The sequence below is a fragment of the Phascolarctos cinereus genome, unplaced genomic scaffold (assembly GCF_003287225.1).
Source record: "Phascolarctos cinereus isolate Bilbo 61053 unplaced genomic scaffold, phaCin_HiC Scaffold_2;HRSCAF=192, whole genome shotgun sequence".
Taxonomy (NCBI): domain Eukaryota; kingdom Metazoa; phylum Chordata; class Mammalia; order Diprotodontia; family Phascolarctidae; genus Phascolarctos; species Phascolarctos cinereus.
In genome coordinates, this window is record NW_027555625.1 from 19508533 (window position 1) to 19526245 (window position 17713).

Here is a 17713-nt window from a genome sequence, read left to right on the forward strand (position 1 = left end):
TCCTTATTGTGAATATCCAGCTTCTTTTGTCTACTACAATATAAAAGTCATCCATTAATATTATCTCCATTTTATGGGAGAAGAAAGTGAGGCTTAAGGGAATCGTCACTTCTCAAGATAAAATCAACATGCATTTATTACACATCTACTGTGTGCCAGACAGGGTAGCTCGGTGGTGCAGTAGATAAAGCACCTGGCCTGTGGTCAGGAATACCAGAGTTCAAATCATACTGCAGATCCATTCTAGTTGTGTGATCCTGGGCAAGTACTTAACCGTGTTTGCCTCAGTTTCCTCATCTGTGAAATGAGCTGGAGAAGGAAATGGCAAATTAGTCTAGTATCCTTGCCAAGAACACTCCAAATGGTGTCATGAAGAGTCAGACATGACTGAAACGACTGAACCACGGCACATGTCAGGCCTCGTGCTCAATGCTGGGGTTACAAAGAAAAGCCACAGCAAGTACCTGCTCTCGCGGAGTTCACTCATGCAAGCAGCTACGTACAAATAAGATGTACGCAAGATAAATAGGAAATTATCAAGAGAAGGCGGCTGGTGGAATTAAGGGGATTGGGAAAGGCTTTCTGTCGAGGGTGGCATTTTAGTAATTCCTTGAAAGACACCAGGAAGCCAGGGGGCAGAGATGAGGAGGAAAGAATTCTAGATGTGGGGGGACAGCCAATAAAAATGCCCAGAATCAAGAGGAGTGCTCTATGGGAAGAACTGATACATAAAATAATACAATGAAAGGAGATTCAAAGACAAATCTTACTGGCTCTAAGTGAAGAATCCACTCCCTTGGCCCAACAACCATGCCACCACTCTCACACTCTCCTTGTTAGAGAAAATTGATTTTAAGGCTAACAGAGAAGGATGGCCCTATAAAGGATTAGAGCTGAGTGTAAAGGACAACAGAGAGTTGTGTGTTGTTTCTAAGTCATTTGCAACATGCAAAAAATGGAGAATGGTACAGGAATTATATTATCAAAGACCTCAGAGAGAGCAACGTGTGGAAAAGAAGATAGAGATGTGGTAAGAGCAAAGGTTAACTAATGAATATTCAAATGCTCCATACATTGTCAAGAAATCCAGAGGAAGGGCCATGGATGGACACTCTGCATTGAATTCAGTTGAGACATAGTGGGGCATGGCATCAGCAGGCACACATAGGCTACAATCTGCATTGCTGAAGAGAACTCCCGCCTCAGTGAAATTCCAGAGCATGAGTAGATATAATTAATTTGTGAGATTGACTCAAAAAGAAAGTCTCCACTTTTTGCAGTACTGCCTAAGCACACTCATAACAAGTGCATTTTATTATCAGTTGCAACTGAGATTTCATCAATGGAAATGCTTGCTTGATACCTTGGCCAGAACAGGACAAATTCTAGTGTCTCTTGCTTCTTAATGCACAGGTCCCTTTGGAGTCAATTATAATTTTCTATGATTTTTTTCCTTAAAGAAATGGGCAAGTCACATTAAAATTTTATACAAAGGGAAAAAAAGAGACAGGAGGTGGGGAGGAAAGGAAGGGAAGGAAGGAAGGAGGGAGGAAAAAGGAAGGTAAGAGAGGAAGGGAAGGAGGGAGGGAGGAGACAAGGGAGGAAAAAAGGGAGGAAAAGAGGGAGGAAGCAAAAAAAAAAACCTTTTAAACTCACCTTTCCATCCCCACATTTTGTTCCTGAAACAACCATGCCTAGATCTTCTCTGTACTGGAATGGGAAGAATGTTTTGCATTCCACTGTAATATTCTGCTCTGGAATCTTAAGGTGGTAGGTTTTGTCCTCCCCATAGGTTGGAAAGTACTGGCCTCCAGTGCAGTATATCTTCCCACATTTCAGATCTCTGTAAAGACCCATGAACATACTCATATCATCAATCAGTCTGAATGTAAATAGCAATTGTTTCTGTTTTGACTAGAATCCCTGAGGGTCTTTCCCTCCCAGGTCATATTTTTTGACTAGGTAAAGAGGCCATTCTCTGCCTCATTTCTTATTAAGCCTCAATCACTGAACCGGTATTACCTCAGTCAGACCTTAGCTTGAAGAAAACTAGGTCACCAACTGCATTCTGGGCAATCTGTAGTTGTCCTGATCTATTTCTGCCTGCTGGATCTAGATGGCTCCAGAGGAGAAAATGAGGCTGGTGACTTTGCACAGCTCTCTGTCACTTAAATCCAATTCACTTGCATATGATGGCATCACCTCCCTGATGTCATGAAAACAACAACAGTAAACAAGCTTTAATTTAATACCTTCTGTGCTAAGCCCTAGCAATACAAAGACAAAAGCCAATAGTCCCAGCCTTCAAGGAGCTTAGGTTTGGGAAGTGGGAGGAGAGGGGAAATATTCTCTTCCCAAATTCCTAAGACAGATACTACCAATATCTTCTTTGGCTTAGCACGTAAATGAATTTGTTTCAAAACAGAAGGTAAGCAAAAAAAATGTTATCTCCACCCAACACACTGTTGTCTTTATAATATATATCAGCAGCAAAATTTAATCACTTTGGTGTCATTTTCTTTTTTCACTTAAAAAAAAACCCTGGTACATCACGTTCATAGATAAGAAAACTTAGGATCTACAAAAAATAAAAGCAGGGTGATTTACAGAGGCAGTGCTAGCATAAGGGGAATTCAAGAAAGGTCTCTGGAAAGGTGTTACACTTCAGCAGAGACATGAAAGGAGTCAGAATTCCGAGAAATAGGTTTGAGGAGGGAGAGGATTCCAGGCATGGTAGGCAGCCCAGAAAAGACAGATAGATGGAAAATGGGAAGTAGTGTATGTTGAAGAGCCATAAAAGAGTTTGCCTAGGATTCAATGTGTAAAGGCGAGTGTGTGGGAAACACAGGCTGGAGTCAGACTGTGAAGGGCATTAAATGTCAGAAAGAAGTTTTTATTTTATTCTTAAATCAATGGCAAGCCACTGAAATTTCTAGCATGGGGCTGACATGGTCATACTCATGCTTTGGGAATGTCAGCTTGATATCCATGTGGACAGATTGGGGAAGGAAGAGACTGAAGCAGGAAGAACAATTAGGAGGCCTTTATAATAGCTCAGGGGAGGTACTGGGGAGATGGGACATCAAAGATATTATTAGAGGAAAAAAAAAAGAATGGGGGGAAAGATAGGCCAGTCATGGAGAGAAGGTATGAGGGATTAAGCTAAGGTGGTTAAAGTGTGAGTATAGGGATGAATGGGTTGGAGAGAGGTAAAAAAAAATGTAATAGATAAGACTTGGTAACAAATTGGATATGAGAAGTGTACTAGAGAAAAACATTGAGGATACTTATGAGGCAAGGGATCTAGGTAAGTGGACAAATGGTGGTGCCTTTAATATAAATAGGGAAGATAGGAGCCGGGGCAGGACCAAAAATCGACTGCTAGAGGCTAGTTGACCACTAGCCCTTCCCAGATGTCCTTCCTCGGTTCCTCAAACCAAGGTTCCAGTTCTAGTCTTATCAGCTCAGTGTGGAAAGGTGTCAGAAAAGAAAAAGTCAAGAGCTGAGGAGGCAAGGAATTGATTCTTTGGAGAAAAAATAGTCTGCAGTGGCTTATAGGGCACAGGATGATATTTATTTGCTCTCTAGTTTCTCCAAAATAATCATAGGACAAATTGCAAGATGAAGCCGTGTAGATATCCAGAAGTTGGGAGGTACGCTAAAGGTCTCTTAGCAATATTTGATAGATCTGGAATCAGGGACCACAAATCCTAATTTTCTGGACCCTTTCCTATTTTCTTCTTCTCTCTGCTGTTTCCTCTTTCTCTCCTGCTCCCACCACTCTGTGGTTCTCTGGAAGGGATCCCTTTTTGTCTAACACCATCATTTTACAGATGAAGCAAATGAGACCCAGAAAGGTTAGGTGACTACATGTTTTACATACAACACAGCACAGTGGAAAGAATGCTGAATTTGATGTCAGAGGACTAGGGTTTGAATTGGAGCCCTGCCATTTACTAATTTTGTGTCTTTGCATATGTCACTTCACCTGGATGGGCCTTATTTTCCTGAATTATAATATGAGAGGGATGGATTATATGGACTTTAAAGTTGATCTAATGCTATAACCTATATCACCATTTCATTTTCCCATTTTTCTTTTTCTTTTCTTCTTCCTTGCCCTTTCCTCTTTTCCTCTTCTGTTGTCATGTCTCTTCCTTTCCTCTTTAAGTGTCTTGTGTGCTCTGGCCCTTCCCTCTTTACCTCACGTGTCCTTCAGCCAATGAATACAATCTAGTCTTCTCCATTAACTATCAGGAGAGAGGGTGGCCTCCTCCCTCAGCTGTCATCTGTAGGATGAATCAATAGCTGCTACCTCATTCTGCTTGTGAGACAATCAACAGGCTGACTTGGAATATGTTGCTGGTGGGCACTGATTTCTATCCACAGGACACTTACTTTTCACTGCAGGGAATAAATCTGTTGTCCACCTTTTTGCAGTAACCGAATTTATGTCCTCCTTTATTTTTTTCGTAGCAGATATCATGACCACTTTTAGCCTCTGGGAAGATGGATGAGAAACCGATAAAAGAGTAAAGTAGAAACAAAGAAAGACATAGAAAACAACAAGAGATAAAACAGGGGATTCAGTTGTTCATTCAAAAAAAAAACATTTCATAAGTATCTACTGTGTACAGAACACTGGGGGAGATACAAAGCTTAGATACAACATGGTTCTGGCCTTCATGGACTTTCCAGTCTTGGGATTCAAATTCATTAGACTGTTCTGTAATTAACTTGGCCACCATCAATCCACAAGTGTTGGGGTGGTTTGTAAGAAATGAAGCTAGAAACTGGCCTAAGGAACAATAAGATAACTGCTAAATAGAAGAATTATACTTATTACTTCTAGGCAAGACATTAATAAAGATGTGTAAGGAGGGAAACACTGTCAAACACTGATTATCTTGAATCTTCCCTCTGCTATGTGACTTTGAACAAGTCGCTTTCCTGCTCTGGGCCTCAGTTTTCTCATCTGTGAAATGACAAAGTTGGAATAGATGACCTCTAGGGTTACTTTCAGCTCCACATTTGTGATTATGTGATTCTCTCTACATAATAAACTGATATGAATGGAAAGAACTTGGGATGTAGAATCAAAAGGCCTCCATTCAAAACCCTGCCCTTCCCTGATCTGCTCTTTACCAGCTCTGTTATCTGGAACAAATGATTGCCCATTTCTGGTTCTCTTTCTTAAGCTGCAAAATGAGGCAGAAGGACTGAAGTATATCTGAGATGGCCAAGTGTGTTTTAAGTCCTCCTAGCTCTGTCTGTGTAGAACCATATGTTTAACTTTCTCTCATCTCAGGCAGTCTTCGATCTAAATCCCCTCCCAGCCCTGACATTCTGTGATCTAGCTTCCCTGTCATCATTGACATTCCCTGTTCCTAAGCCTTTCCCCCATTTCTGGCATTCCCGTTTCTAAGGCCCCTCCCAGCTCTGACATACTAAGGAACCTAAGAATTCTCCCAGATTGATAATCTTTGATGTAATAGCACATCTTTGCAATGCGGGAACTGAGCTGGAGAAGTTTTAAGATTCTTGTCAGTTCTAACTCTATGAGTCTATAAGGGAGATTCCATTGTGAAAATATCATTGGATACTAAACTAATGGTGAGCATGCCCAAAGGGGCACTTTTTCAAATGTCTCTCTCTCTCTCACTCTCTCTCTCTCATACACACACATACACACACACATATATACATACATACACACACACATCTATCTATCTAAATATGGTGCAGTGAATAGAACATTGGGCTTGGAATCAGGAAGACTTGTCTTCCTGAGTTTACATCTCTATCCTCTGATACTTACTAGCTGGGTGACCCTGGGCAAGTCATTTAACCCTGTTTGCCTCAGTTTCCTCATCTGTAAAATGAGCTGGAGATGGAAATGGCAACCACTGCAGTATCTTTGCCAAAACAAACAAACAAACCTGAATGGGGTCACAGATAGTTGGACATGACTGAAACAATTCAATGACACACACGATTGTGTATGTGTATACATATCTTGAGAAAGGATACCTTAAGTTGGACAGTTCTATGCAATACTTCAAGGAATCCTGAATCCATCTGATGCAGAGAGTATCCTCCCCCACCAACCCTACCCCATCTCTAATTTAAAGAATTGCCTTAGATTAAAAAAAAAAACCCACAATTCCCACCAACATGCTCCAGCAGCTACCCTTCTGGTGCTGAGCATCTTGGACACCAGCTGGACTGGTTCTGTGATGACAGACATACCTTCAAAGCTTTTGCAGCCTAGACTACCTGCCTAAACTTTTGCTTCTCTGACATGCCACTGGCTTTGGCCTTGGCCACCAGTGTAACACCTGATGAGGTTTCAGGTAGGGGCAATACATCATGGGATTCCAGCTTAGAGCTGGAAGAGATTTTAGAGACTAGTTATTTTAAATATGAGAAACTGAGGCCCAAGATTTGTACAAAGTCACACAGCTGGGCAGCTCAGTGGATAGCATAGTAGAGCTAGAGTCCAAAAAAACCTGAGTTCAAATCCAGCCTCAGACACTTACTAACTTTGTGACCATGGGTAAGTCTCTTCACATTTGCCTCAGTTTCCTCAATTGTAAAATGGGGTTAACAACAGCACTTATCTCGGAGGGTTAAGTGATTAAAAGAGATAATATTTATAAAGTGCTTAGCACAGTGCCTGGCACAGGCTGGGCACTTAACAAATTCTTTTCTCCCTCCTCCTTTCTCCCATACATGGTTATTAAGCAGAAGACTTTGGATTTGAATCTGGAAATTCTAGATTCCAAAGCCAGTGTTCATTCCATGGAACTCCGTAGTTAATTTTGATCAGGACGTGTGATTTCATTGGTGTGGGAATATCCTGGTGAGAAAATTCCTTCTGCCAAACCAGATTAACTTCTACTGTGGCATTTATTGTCTTAGAGAGTTGCCTCAGGACACTGAGATAGTAAGTGACCGGTCGGTCCAGGGTCACACAGCCTGTATGTGTCAGAAGTGGGACTTGAACATTCTCAGCCTTGCTCTTCTATCCACTAAACCTAGCTGCATAATTTCTTTGCATGGTAATTTTAGCAAGGAGGAGTGGTCACACATGATCAGAATCTCCAAAGCCAGGATCCTCCCAGCCTTTAAAAGGACCAAGGCAGGGATTCCATTCTTCATGCATTATGCCTAGTTGACTCTTACCATCTTTGAACATCTCAGAACACTGACTGTCTCGAGTGGGGCATTTCCCCATGAAACAATAGCCTTCAGAGTTTTGGCAAGGAAATCCATTCACTTGGAATTGGTCCACAGGACACTTAGGGGAGAAGCCATCACACACCTCGGGCAGATCACACTCATCTTTGGCTGTTCTGCACAGGGCCCCAGCTTTCTTAATCTGCAGGAAAAAAAGGAGATCAAGACTTACAACATGACCTTTATTCAGTGAGGCAAAACTCAGGACATGAGGAGAAATGAGATGATTTTGCTTCAGTGGATGGTAATAGAAGTTATGGACCTTTTGGAGAATCACATTTCAGAACTGGAAGGAAGCTCAGAGACCCTCTAATCCAAATTATCCCTGGAAAGGAAATCCCACTATCATATCCACAAGTGACCATCTAGAATTCACTGAGTGACCACCAGTTAGAGGAAATTAACTACAGTAGGTTTTCCCAGTCCCCTCCATTGCTGATGCCTTTCTGTGTAGGCCACCTCCCATCTACTCTGTCTATAATTTGTATTTATCTATTTTAATTCATACTTACCTATTTATATTTACTAGGCACCTGGGTGGCACAGTGGATAGAGCACTGAGCTTGCAATCAGGAAGATTCATCTTTATGAGGTCAAATGTGTCTTCAGACACTTACTAGCTGTGTGACCTTGGGCAAGTCACTTAACCTTGTTTGCCTCAGTTTCCTCATTTATAAAATGAACTGGAGAAGGAAATGGCAAGTCACTCCAGTATCCTTGCCAAGAAAACCCCAAATTGGGTCATGGAGAGTCAGACAGGACTGAAACAACATATTTTAATGTTGTCTCCCTCATTAGAATGGGAGTTCCTTGAGGGTAGGGCCTCTTTTTGCCTTTCTTTGTATCCCAAGTGCTTAGTAAAGAGGTTGGCTCCTAGCAGACATTGCAATGCTTGCATTCCTAATTTGTAAGAGTCAGGAGAAAGGCTTAGAATGTCTGCATGTCTGAGTTGTTCTCAGTGGTGGTGTTTGCTTTGATGGGAGTTGCAGTAGTATCCTATTCTGTCTCATCTCGTCTTGACTAGGCTACAGCTACAATAATAACAATAGCTAGCATTTGGAGAGTTTGCAAAGCACTTTCTATCCTCTGTTCTCTTCATTGAGGTTCATAACAACCTGTGAGGTACATGTAGTGATGATGCCTTTTACACAGTCTGAGAAAGCTACAATAACTGACCCAGCGTCACAAGGAAGATTTCCAAGTTCAGGGCTTTCTCCATGGTACCTCCCAGCTGCTGCTTTGCATAATCAGGGGTCCACAGGTGTGGACCCTTCATTCCAATGTCATATTATTTGGATGCATTTATTGATTTTGCTAGTGTTTTCCCACTCTTTGTTTCTTTTTTTTTTTGAAGAGTCCTCATCACAGATGGCTCTGTGTTTGGGAGGAAGATGAATAAAAAAGAGAAGGAGGAAAGGAAAATCTAAGCATATTGAAAAATAAACAAAAAAAAGATATAACTAAAACCTATGTAAAATAAATTTAAAAAAAACAGATACATCTATTGACATCCCACATCAGTGAAACAATTAGGGAAAGGTATTGCTTTCTGGTCTATGTGTCTGTCTGGAGTCAGCTGGGCAGAAGAAGGCATCCTACCTTACAAGACTCGCAACATTCTCCCCCTCCACAGGCACTTCCAGGCTTCAGTGTACACTTCTTGGCTTCACAGCAAACATTGGTACAGTCCTTGACATGAAGAGAAATGGGACAAGGACAGCTGTTACATTACATATTGGTCTCTGCGCAGTTCACTATTTCTCCCGTCTACAATACATACTAAAGACCTTTGTAAAACAATTCTTTGAAAGGACAATTGGAAGGGGAATAAACATTTCTATCATGTCTACTATGTTCCAGGCACTGTGTTAAGCATTTTGTGAATATATCATTTGTTCCTTATAAAAACTTTGGGAGGTAGGTGCTATTATTATTCCCACTTTAGATTTGGGGAAACTGAGGCAGATAGAGGTTGAGTGACTTGCCTAGGGTCATATAGCTGGTAAGTGTCTGAGGCTAGATTTGAACTCCAGTCTTCCTGCCTCCAGACCCAGAACTCTATGCAAAATGGTGCCCCCTAGCTGTCTCTGATCAGTGATGTCATTTTGGTCCTCTGAGAAGGAAGGACAACAACCAGTATTCAAGGACCAGGAATAACTTTTTTTAGATGGCTAGTGAGACTACTGTATGTGGGAAGGGTGATTGTCAGAGGGTTAAGGAAGTAGCTTGTCTCTATTGAGATCAATGATAAACTACCTTGGAGCTTCTTATTTTAATTAATAAATCAGCTAAGTACTATTAATCTTTCTGCCAAAAAGTTGCAAATATTATTGGGTCCCTCTAGAATTTCACACCATGTGACAAAGCCTTAGTTTTCTCATGTACTTTATAAGACCACAGCTAGAAGAGACTTTAGAGGCTATCTTATCCAACCCTTCATTTTACAGGAGAAAAAACTAAGGCCTGGGGAGATTAAGTGACTATAGTTATACCAAGGGATGGATCCTGAAGGGTCTCTTACCTGGTTTATGGACTTTTTTTCACATATACTTGTCCCTTTGGACTATGGTGGGGAAAGGGACATCCTTCCTACAAAGGCTCATTATAACAATTATGAAGGGAATGAATTTGGATCACAAAATCAGAAAGTCAGAGCTAAGAGGGACCTTCAAGGTTTTCAAGGCCAAACTCTGTATTTTGCAGGTGACTTTATAAATACTTGTTGGCCCAAGGAAATACAAATAGAGCATCACACAGCTGGGAAGTAGATAGTATCTTGGAATTAGAACTCAAGTCTTTCACTCCAAGTCCAATACCCTGTCACGGCAATACAATCTGCTTTCTCCTTAGGATAGCCAGATGGGGAAAGGCCTCAAAACAAGGGTGTCTGAGATCCTGGGAACTGGGAATTTGTTCCCTAGAGAAAGATCAGAAGGGACATGATATTGACCTTAAATCCAGGGTATCCAAAAGTCTTAGTACAGTGTTGTTCTACACTGACTTTTGGGGTACTCTGTACTTAAACGAAATGGAGAGTACACTGATTCTACCTGGCCCCATGGTGCCAATTTAGAGTAATTACAGAAGGAGCACCGAGGCAAATTTTTAGCTCAACAGAACAAGGAATATTTTAACTACTAGAGCTGCTTAAGACTGGAAATAGTTGCTTTGGGAGGCAATCACACCCCTGTCACAAAGAGTCTTCAAGCAGAGGCTGGAGGACAATTTGCCATGTTCATTTCCCTCCTGTGCTATGCTTCTCTCTTTAGGGATGTCACTGTCATGACTCAGCAGCCTCCTCACCTCGCAATCTCCTGGTACCAGGTCAGCCCACCTCTCCCACTTTTTGGATGGGCCCAGGCCCATCATATTTTATTCTTCTTGCCAGCTGTGCTTCCAGCTCCATGGACTTTGCCTTCATGCCCCTTGTGGGGACCCCTTTGGTTCCCTTTTATGTGGTGCCTTCCCCCGTTGGAATGCTAAGATGCTTGAAGGCAGTAACTGTCTTGTTTTGTTTGTATTTGTATCCTAGTGATTAGCACAGTGCCTGGCTCATAGCTTTTGACCTCCTGCTATTTTTCTAGAGCAAAGTTTCTGGCATAGGGCTAGAGGTTAGACGAGATGACCTCCAAGATCCTTTCCACCACTGAGGTGTTAGGAACCTGGAAACTGGAGTGCTCCTGGTCTCCAGAACACCCCATTGGTATGAGTCATGATTCATCGATGATAACACAGGGCTGGACGTGAGCTCCTGTGAGTTTTAAGGCTGCATTTTAATTTAAATACCACCACTTCTTTGCTAACTTGTCAGGATTAATGAATTTCTGCCTTCCTTTTGAAACTGTTCATTAATAAGCACCCACTCCCCATAAGTACCTCCAAGCTGCCACAATCACACTCCTCTCCCACTTCTAATATATGGTTCCCACACTTTGGGAGTGTAACTATGTCCTTAGAAAGTGGAATGTTAAGGATGCACATGGGCTTGTAATCCAGGAGATATTGACGATATTGGTTCCTGTTGCATTTGCTGAATCCTTGGGAGGGGATGCTGGGGATGAGAAAGCAGAACAAGAGAAAGATTAGCCCTGAAGATGGAAAGGTGCGCTGCAGGGCTGATGGCATGCCCCAGAAGGACACAGTCATCTCTAATACATGCTAAAAGCCTTCTTCTACTCCTGATCTAACTCTTGGAGACTCCCAGCAGAATTGCATTGAGATCCTTCTGAAAGAAGTGGTTTTTTTTGCCAAAAAATAGATCTTTCATATACTATATTAGAAACCAATCAAATCAATCAACATGCATTTATGATGCACTTACTATGTGACAGCCAGTGTGGTAGGTACTGGGGTTGCAAGCACAAATAACACAATTCCTAGTAGCAAGAAGCTCACAATCTAATGGGCAAGATGCCAAGTGCACATTTATGTATATCTGCATGTGTGCATATTTATACTTATATATGTGTTTGTATATAAGTATGTATGCAGGTGTATGTACATGTTTGTGGATATATGAATGTGTTTGTGCATATATGTATGTCTGCATGTATATGATGTGTATACATATGCATATATCTATATGGCTATATCTTAATACAAAACATATGGAGTAGTATATGGTGGTTGTGGGGAGGCATCAGCAGTTGTGGGGATCAGGAAAAACTTCAGGCAGAAAATGGTACCTGAGCTGCATCTTAAAGAAGAACAGCATTCCTTGAAGCAGAGGGAATGTGTTCCAGGCATGGGCATGGCCAGCGCAAAGATGTGGAGATGTGAAAGGGAGTGCCAAGCACTGTGAGGATGAGGGAGATGGCCAATTCAGCTGCCCTCTGCAGTCAGGAGGGTGAGGGATGCCTTTCACTTAGCTCACACCCATCCAAGAAGAACCTTGTGCTTTCCTGTCATAAGACTTAACTGAGAAGGCATTGATTTTTTTTTCTATTGGTACTAAAATCAGAATTGTTTTGTTTTGTTTTGTTTTTTTGCTGAAGAGAGATAGATAGATTAGATAGATAAATGGATGGATGGATGGATAGATAAATAGATAGATAGATAGATAGATAGATAGATAGATAGATAGATAGATAAATGGTGGGGCAGCTAGGTGGCACAGTGGATAGAGCACCGGCACTGGACTCAGGAGGACCTGAGTTCAAATCCAATCTCAGACACATAACACTTATTAGCTGTGTGACCCTGGGCAAGCCACTTAACCCCATTGCCTAACAAAAAAAAAAGATGGATAAATGGATGGATGGATATGGATGGATAGATAGATAGATGGATAGATAGATAGATAGATTGCTATGGATAGACAGATTGATTGATAAAAATAGACAGATGGATACATAATAAATAAAATATTGATTAAATGCTTACTATATGCCAATCATTAAGCTAATTGCTAGAAATATAAATAAAAACAAGCAAAATTCTCTGTATGCAGATTACATTCTAATGACAAAGATAGTGCATAAATGGGGCATGAAAGATGTGTGGTTGTGTATGCTTTGGAAATGACCGTGAAAAATTATGGGCCTGAACAAGATAAGGCCAAATCTGACCTCTCAGAGCCCGGGGAGGTTCCAGATATGGTCTAAGATTCCAGTGGTAAGTAGGTAGAAGTGATAATACGAGTAGAGATATAAAGGAGAGATAGGCTGAGGCAGCTAGGTGGTATGGAGGTAAGAGCATCGGAATTGGAATCAGGAAGACCTAACTGAAGCCTGCCTCAGACACTCACTCAGTGTATGTCTCTGTCCCAGCCTTAAGGTCCCCTTTTCTATAAAATAAGGATAACAATGGCACCCATCTCCCAGAGTTGTAAGGATCAAGTGTGATAACACACATAAAGGGCTTTGCAAATCTTCAAATGCTAAATGAATATTAGCAACAGTTACTACTACTGCTGCTGCTGCTGCTACTATTGCTACTACTACTACTACTGCTGCTGTTCCTGCTGGTCCTTTCTCCTTCTCCTAGGAACTGTGCTTCAAACATGCACTGTCAGTCAGTAGGAAAAGGAAGCTCAGCTACAGTATACCCAGGAGTGACCATCCAGCCTTTGGTTGAAGATTTCCAATGAGGCAAACCCATTACCTCTGGAGGTAACCAATCTCATTTGGAAATAACTCTAATGATAGAGAAGGAAAGGAGAAGGAGCCTAGGAAGGTTAGAAGGGGCCAGGGATTTAAGGGATTTAAATACTAGAGGACTTTACTTTTGCTCTTGGAAGAAACCACCACTGGAGAGTAATGATAACAGGGTACCACAGGAAGACCTACACCTTAGGAAAATCATTTTGGCAACTGAGTGGAAGGTACAGTGGAGACAAGAAGACCAATGAGAAGACTTTTACAATAGTCCAAGGAAGAGGTGACAAGGTTCTGAATTGCCATGGTGCCTCGGTTGATGGACAGTAAGAGATTTCTAAGATAGATGTAGTGGAGGGAGAGATGGCAAGGCTAGTCAAAGAATTGGCTATGTAAGGCAAAAGTAAAGAGGTGAGGATAATATTGAAGCTACAAGTCTGAGTGAGTGTAATGGCTGCGCCCTCTAGACAAATAGAGAATTTAGGAAGAGATGTGGTCTGGGAAGAATGTTTTGTTTTGGAAATGTTGATTTGAGATGCTTACAGGATAATCAGTTTAAGATGGCCAAAAGGCAATTGGTGAGATGAGACTAGATCTCAGACAGAGAATATAGATGGACTATAGACGTGAAAATCATTTGAGTAGAACGCTAATTTAATCCATGGGTAAGTAAGATCACCAAGTGAGAGTGTGTGTGTGTGTGTGTGTGTATGTATATGTATACACACATACCTATGTATGTATGTGTATGTGTGTATATATGTATAGATAAGATATATTCGTATTTAATAGAAGGAAAAGGGCACAGAGCCTTGGGGAGCACTAAAATCTAATTATTTTTACTAAACTTTTATATGTATTGATAAGCAAACAAATGTTTGGCTATTTAAACCAAGACGGTTTGTTCCATGGGGTCCTATTGGATGTTTTGTATTTATATTCAAGTTCCTGGCATACTCCCTATAATGCCCTTTATCTCTCTCTTCTCCAGACCAAACATGCCCATTCCTTTAGCTGCGTGATCCTCTTCTATATCATGGGTTCAAGGTCTTTCAGCATCCTGGTTCTACTCCTCTGGATACCCTACAGCTTCTTACCATGCTTGCCAAAATGGGGGGAGGCAAACAATGTGATACTCTCAGTGTGTCTGGCCTCATCCTCTTCTCTGTTGATCGCTTACTGTCCTTGGGGTACAGGACAGATCTCACCTCCTTCCATAAAACCTCTTCCAGGCCTTCACACACATCCCTTAGCATCCCTTATCTTCTTCAAGACCTGCTTGAATGTCATCTTCTACTTGAGAAATGCCCGTCCCAGCTGATAGCATCCTCCCCTCCTCAAATCACCTGGTATCTATTTTGAGACTATCCTGACATATACATGGTGCCCTCCCTATAGAACGTAAGCACCCTGAGAGAAGGCACTAGTTCATTTTTATCTTTGTACTCCCTGTGCCTCACACTCAGTAGATGCTGAATATATTCTTTTAAATTGATTAGTTGATTGATTTATGAGCATTAGCTTGGTTTCTCTAGTGAGTTAAAGTTTGTTGAGGTCAGTTGCCATAAAATATCCATCTATGGTGACCTCACAGGGAAAAAAAAAATCTGCAATGGGAACTTATCAGATGTTTAGTAAATATAAGTAGATTGGCACTTAGATTCATACTTGGAATTCCAAAGTTAATGTCAGAATGACAATTTTCTGAACTCTTAGTGTCCTTTGATTAAGGGGTCCAGGCCCTGGATGGTAGGGCAATTTTGGTCATGACTAACCCTTGAAGTTCCCTCCAGAATTCCAGAACAATTCCTGGGAATCCCTTTTAAGGTAGCATCATTCCCAAGACATCTGCTTTGGTCCAGAAATACAGAGACCTTCTGCATGTTCTCATTGGTTTATAGAGACCTTGGGAATCAACTGGTCCTCTTCAATCATTGGGATCAGGCTGGGAATGTAGGAAACTGTGCTAGGGGCAGGTCTAAGACCAAACTTATTGGGACTTGTGCCTATGGGCCATAATCCTGATTTTCTGAAAGATCACCCTGATGACTGATTATATGGAAATTTCAATTACATATTGCCATATTTCTATGAGTAGGACCTTATCTCAAGCTATTTATTCATGAATAGAACACAAATTGGGGTGTAAAAACACAAGAGACATTCTCTTGCTCAGGACAGCAACAAAGATGCACAGAATAGAATTGAGATCTGAAGCTACTTAGAGAAAAATCACATTTGTTCCTCTCCTCCTCCTCTCTCCCCCTCAAAAGCAGCAGTCTCACCTTCCTCCTCCATCCATCACACATCGTCCATAGGTACAGGTACAGGGATAGGTGTCATGCCGCATTCCAAGGCTGTGAGCCAGCTCGTGCACCATTTTGTCAGCCACCATGTTGGTATCATGTAAGTGATCCTGGCACAATACATACATTAGTAATATCTAGTATACAATGGGGTAGAGCAGAGACTTGGCCTAGAAGGCATGAGGCATGGGGAGTTATTCTGGATCTGCCACTTGCTGCCCAGTGATCTTGGATAACTGACTTCCTCTCTGGAGTTCAATTCCCTCCTTTTTAAAATGAGGAGGTTTGACTAGATCATTTCTAAGATTCCCTGAAAAATTTCATATTTCGAGGTCACTCCTACTCTTGACATGCTATGTTGTAAGCTCTGATATTCTCTGTTTTCACAGCCCTTCCAATTTTTTACGTGCTCTGTTCTAAGGTTCCTCCCAGCTCTACCATTTTTTGCTTTAAGATATCTCCCAGCTCTAATGTTCTCTTTTCCCAGTCTCATCCAGCTTGGACATTCTTTGTTCTAAGGTGTCTCCACACTCTGACATTCTTTGTTCTAAAGTATCTTTCAGTTCTAATGATCTATGAATCCCTGAACTATCTTCATGACCTAAAACACATTCTTTAACATTAATTCCTTCTTTGTAAAATGAGGGTATTGGACCAGATTTCTAAAAAAAAAAAATATTAGTTCTGTTTTGTGTTCTAAAATGTCTCCCAAAGTTCTATCCTGTGTTCTAAGTTCTCTCTCAACTCTCACAGGCTCTGTTCTAAGGTCCCTTCAAATTCTGACATTCTGTATTCTGGGGGCTGTCCGGCTCTGACATTCTATGATATTATAATTTGGCCACTCAGTATGATAATTGTATTCTTTTGGATTCATAAAGCTCTGTGGTATCAAATAGCTCACCGATCTCCTTTTATTTTTATATATAATTTTGCCAAATATATTCTGAGCCCCTATCATGTGCAAGGCATTGTGGAGTTTATAAAGATAAATAAAGCACAGTCCTCTCTTTATATGCACATTCTCTTCACTGGACCAGAACTTAACCTATCTATGACTTGGTTGATAAGTCTTAGGGAGCTATCTGATTAATACACAGGTCAGGTGACTTGGCTATATATTGGTTAACAAATGTCTAAGAATGGCATTCAAGTTATATCTGTTTTAACACATTGAGATGGATCCAAATGAGGTCACCTAGCGGCCCAGTGTTGGTCCTTTGAGTCTACTGCCTTAGAGGAAAGTGCTGCAATCTGGTCAGTGGATGCCACATCATTAGGTGATTAGCCTAAACATTATACTGACAACAGCCTAGACCAAGTCATCCTATGTCTATGATGCCAAAGTTTCATTCATGAAATGTCATATTGAAAAAAAAAATGAATAACACCATGAACCCTTCACATGGCTGCACATTGGACATACTCATTTGGAAAGCTAAAGTCGAAAGGGTTCAAGATAGTGTAATTGACACTGAGCAGTGGCTTACAATCATTTTTTCCATCTTTATTTTCTCTAGGGATCTGTGTAGTGAAGTTTGAGAGTGGAGATTTTCCACAGAGTACATGCCAAAATATGAGATCCAAGTCAAAAAGGGTGCTTTGGCTGGGAAGAAATAGGAGCAAATAAGATCCCCCAGGAATATTCAGCAGGCCTGGAGCCTTCTGGAAAGTCTTTGTCTGGATGTCTGAGCATGATGTATGAAGTTGTTTACACTGTATTTTCTCATCAGAAAGAAGGACGGCTTCTCTCTTTGCTGCATCAGCGATCAAGTCCCATAGAAAGTAGTTATAAATAATTACCATTTATGGGCATGCAACATTTTATAATCTTGATATTTTGACTTTAGGGATCATTTGTTTATTTTGGACAATCCTTATTCTAACTACTTTTTTATTTTTCTCCCTCCCTCTTTATTAAAGTCATCTATAAAACTTCCATCCCATATTTGCCAAGGAAAAGAAGGATAGGGCCTACTCTACTTTGGGGGATATTTCACAGGCTCTCAGCTGGAAGAAACCACAAAGGTCACTTAATATAGCCCATACCTGATAAGTAATCCTCCAGCCTCAGCT

General features: G+C 41.1%; 1 protein-coding gene across 1 annotated transcript in view; it reads right to left on the reverse strand.

Moving 5' to 3' along the window:
* ADAM7 (ADAM metallopeptidase domain 7) overlaps positions 1–17713 on the reverse strand; it is a 50346-nt gene that overhangs the window by 18383 nt on the left and 14250 nt on the right. Inside the window, exons 9-14 of the mRNA XM_078149101.1 lie at positions 15620–15750; positions 11116–11290; positions 8839–8928; positions 7186–7381; positions 4399–4501; positions 1657–1843 (exon numbers count right to left, since the gene is read on the reverse strand). Of these exons, the coding sequence (XP_078005227.1) occupies positions 1657–1843; positions 4399–4501; positions 7186–7381; positions 8839–8928; positions 11116–11290; positions 15620–15750 (882 nt within the window). The remainder of the gene's footprint in view (positions 1–1656; positions 1844–4398; positions 4502–7185; positions 7382–8838; positions 8929–11115; positions 11291–15619; positions 15751–17713) is intronic.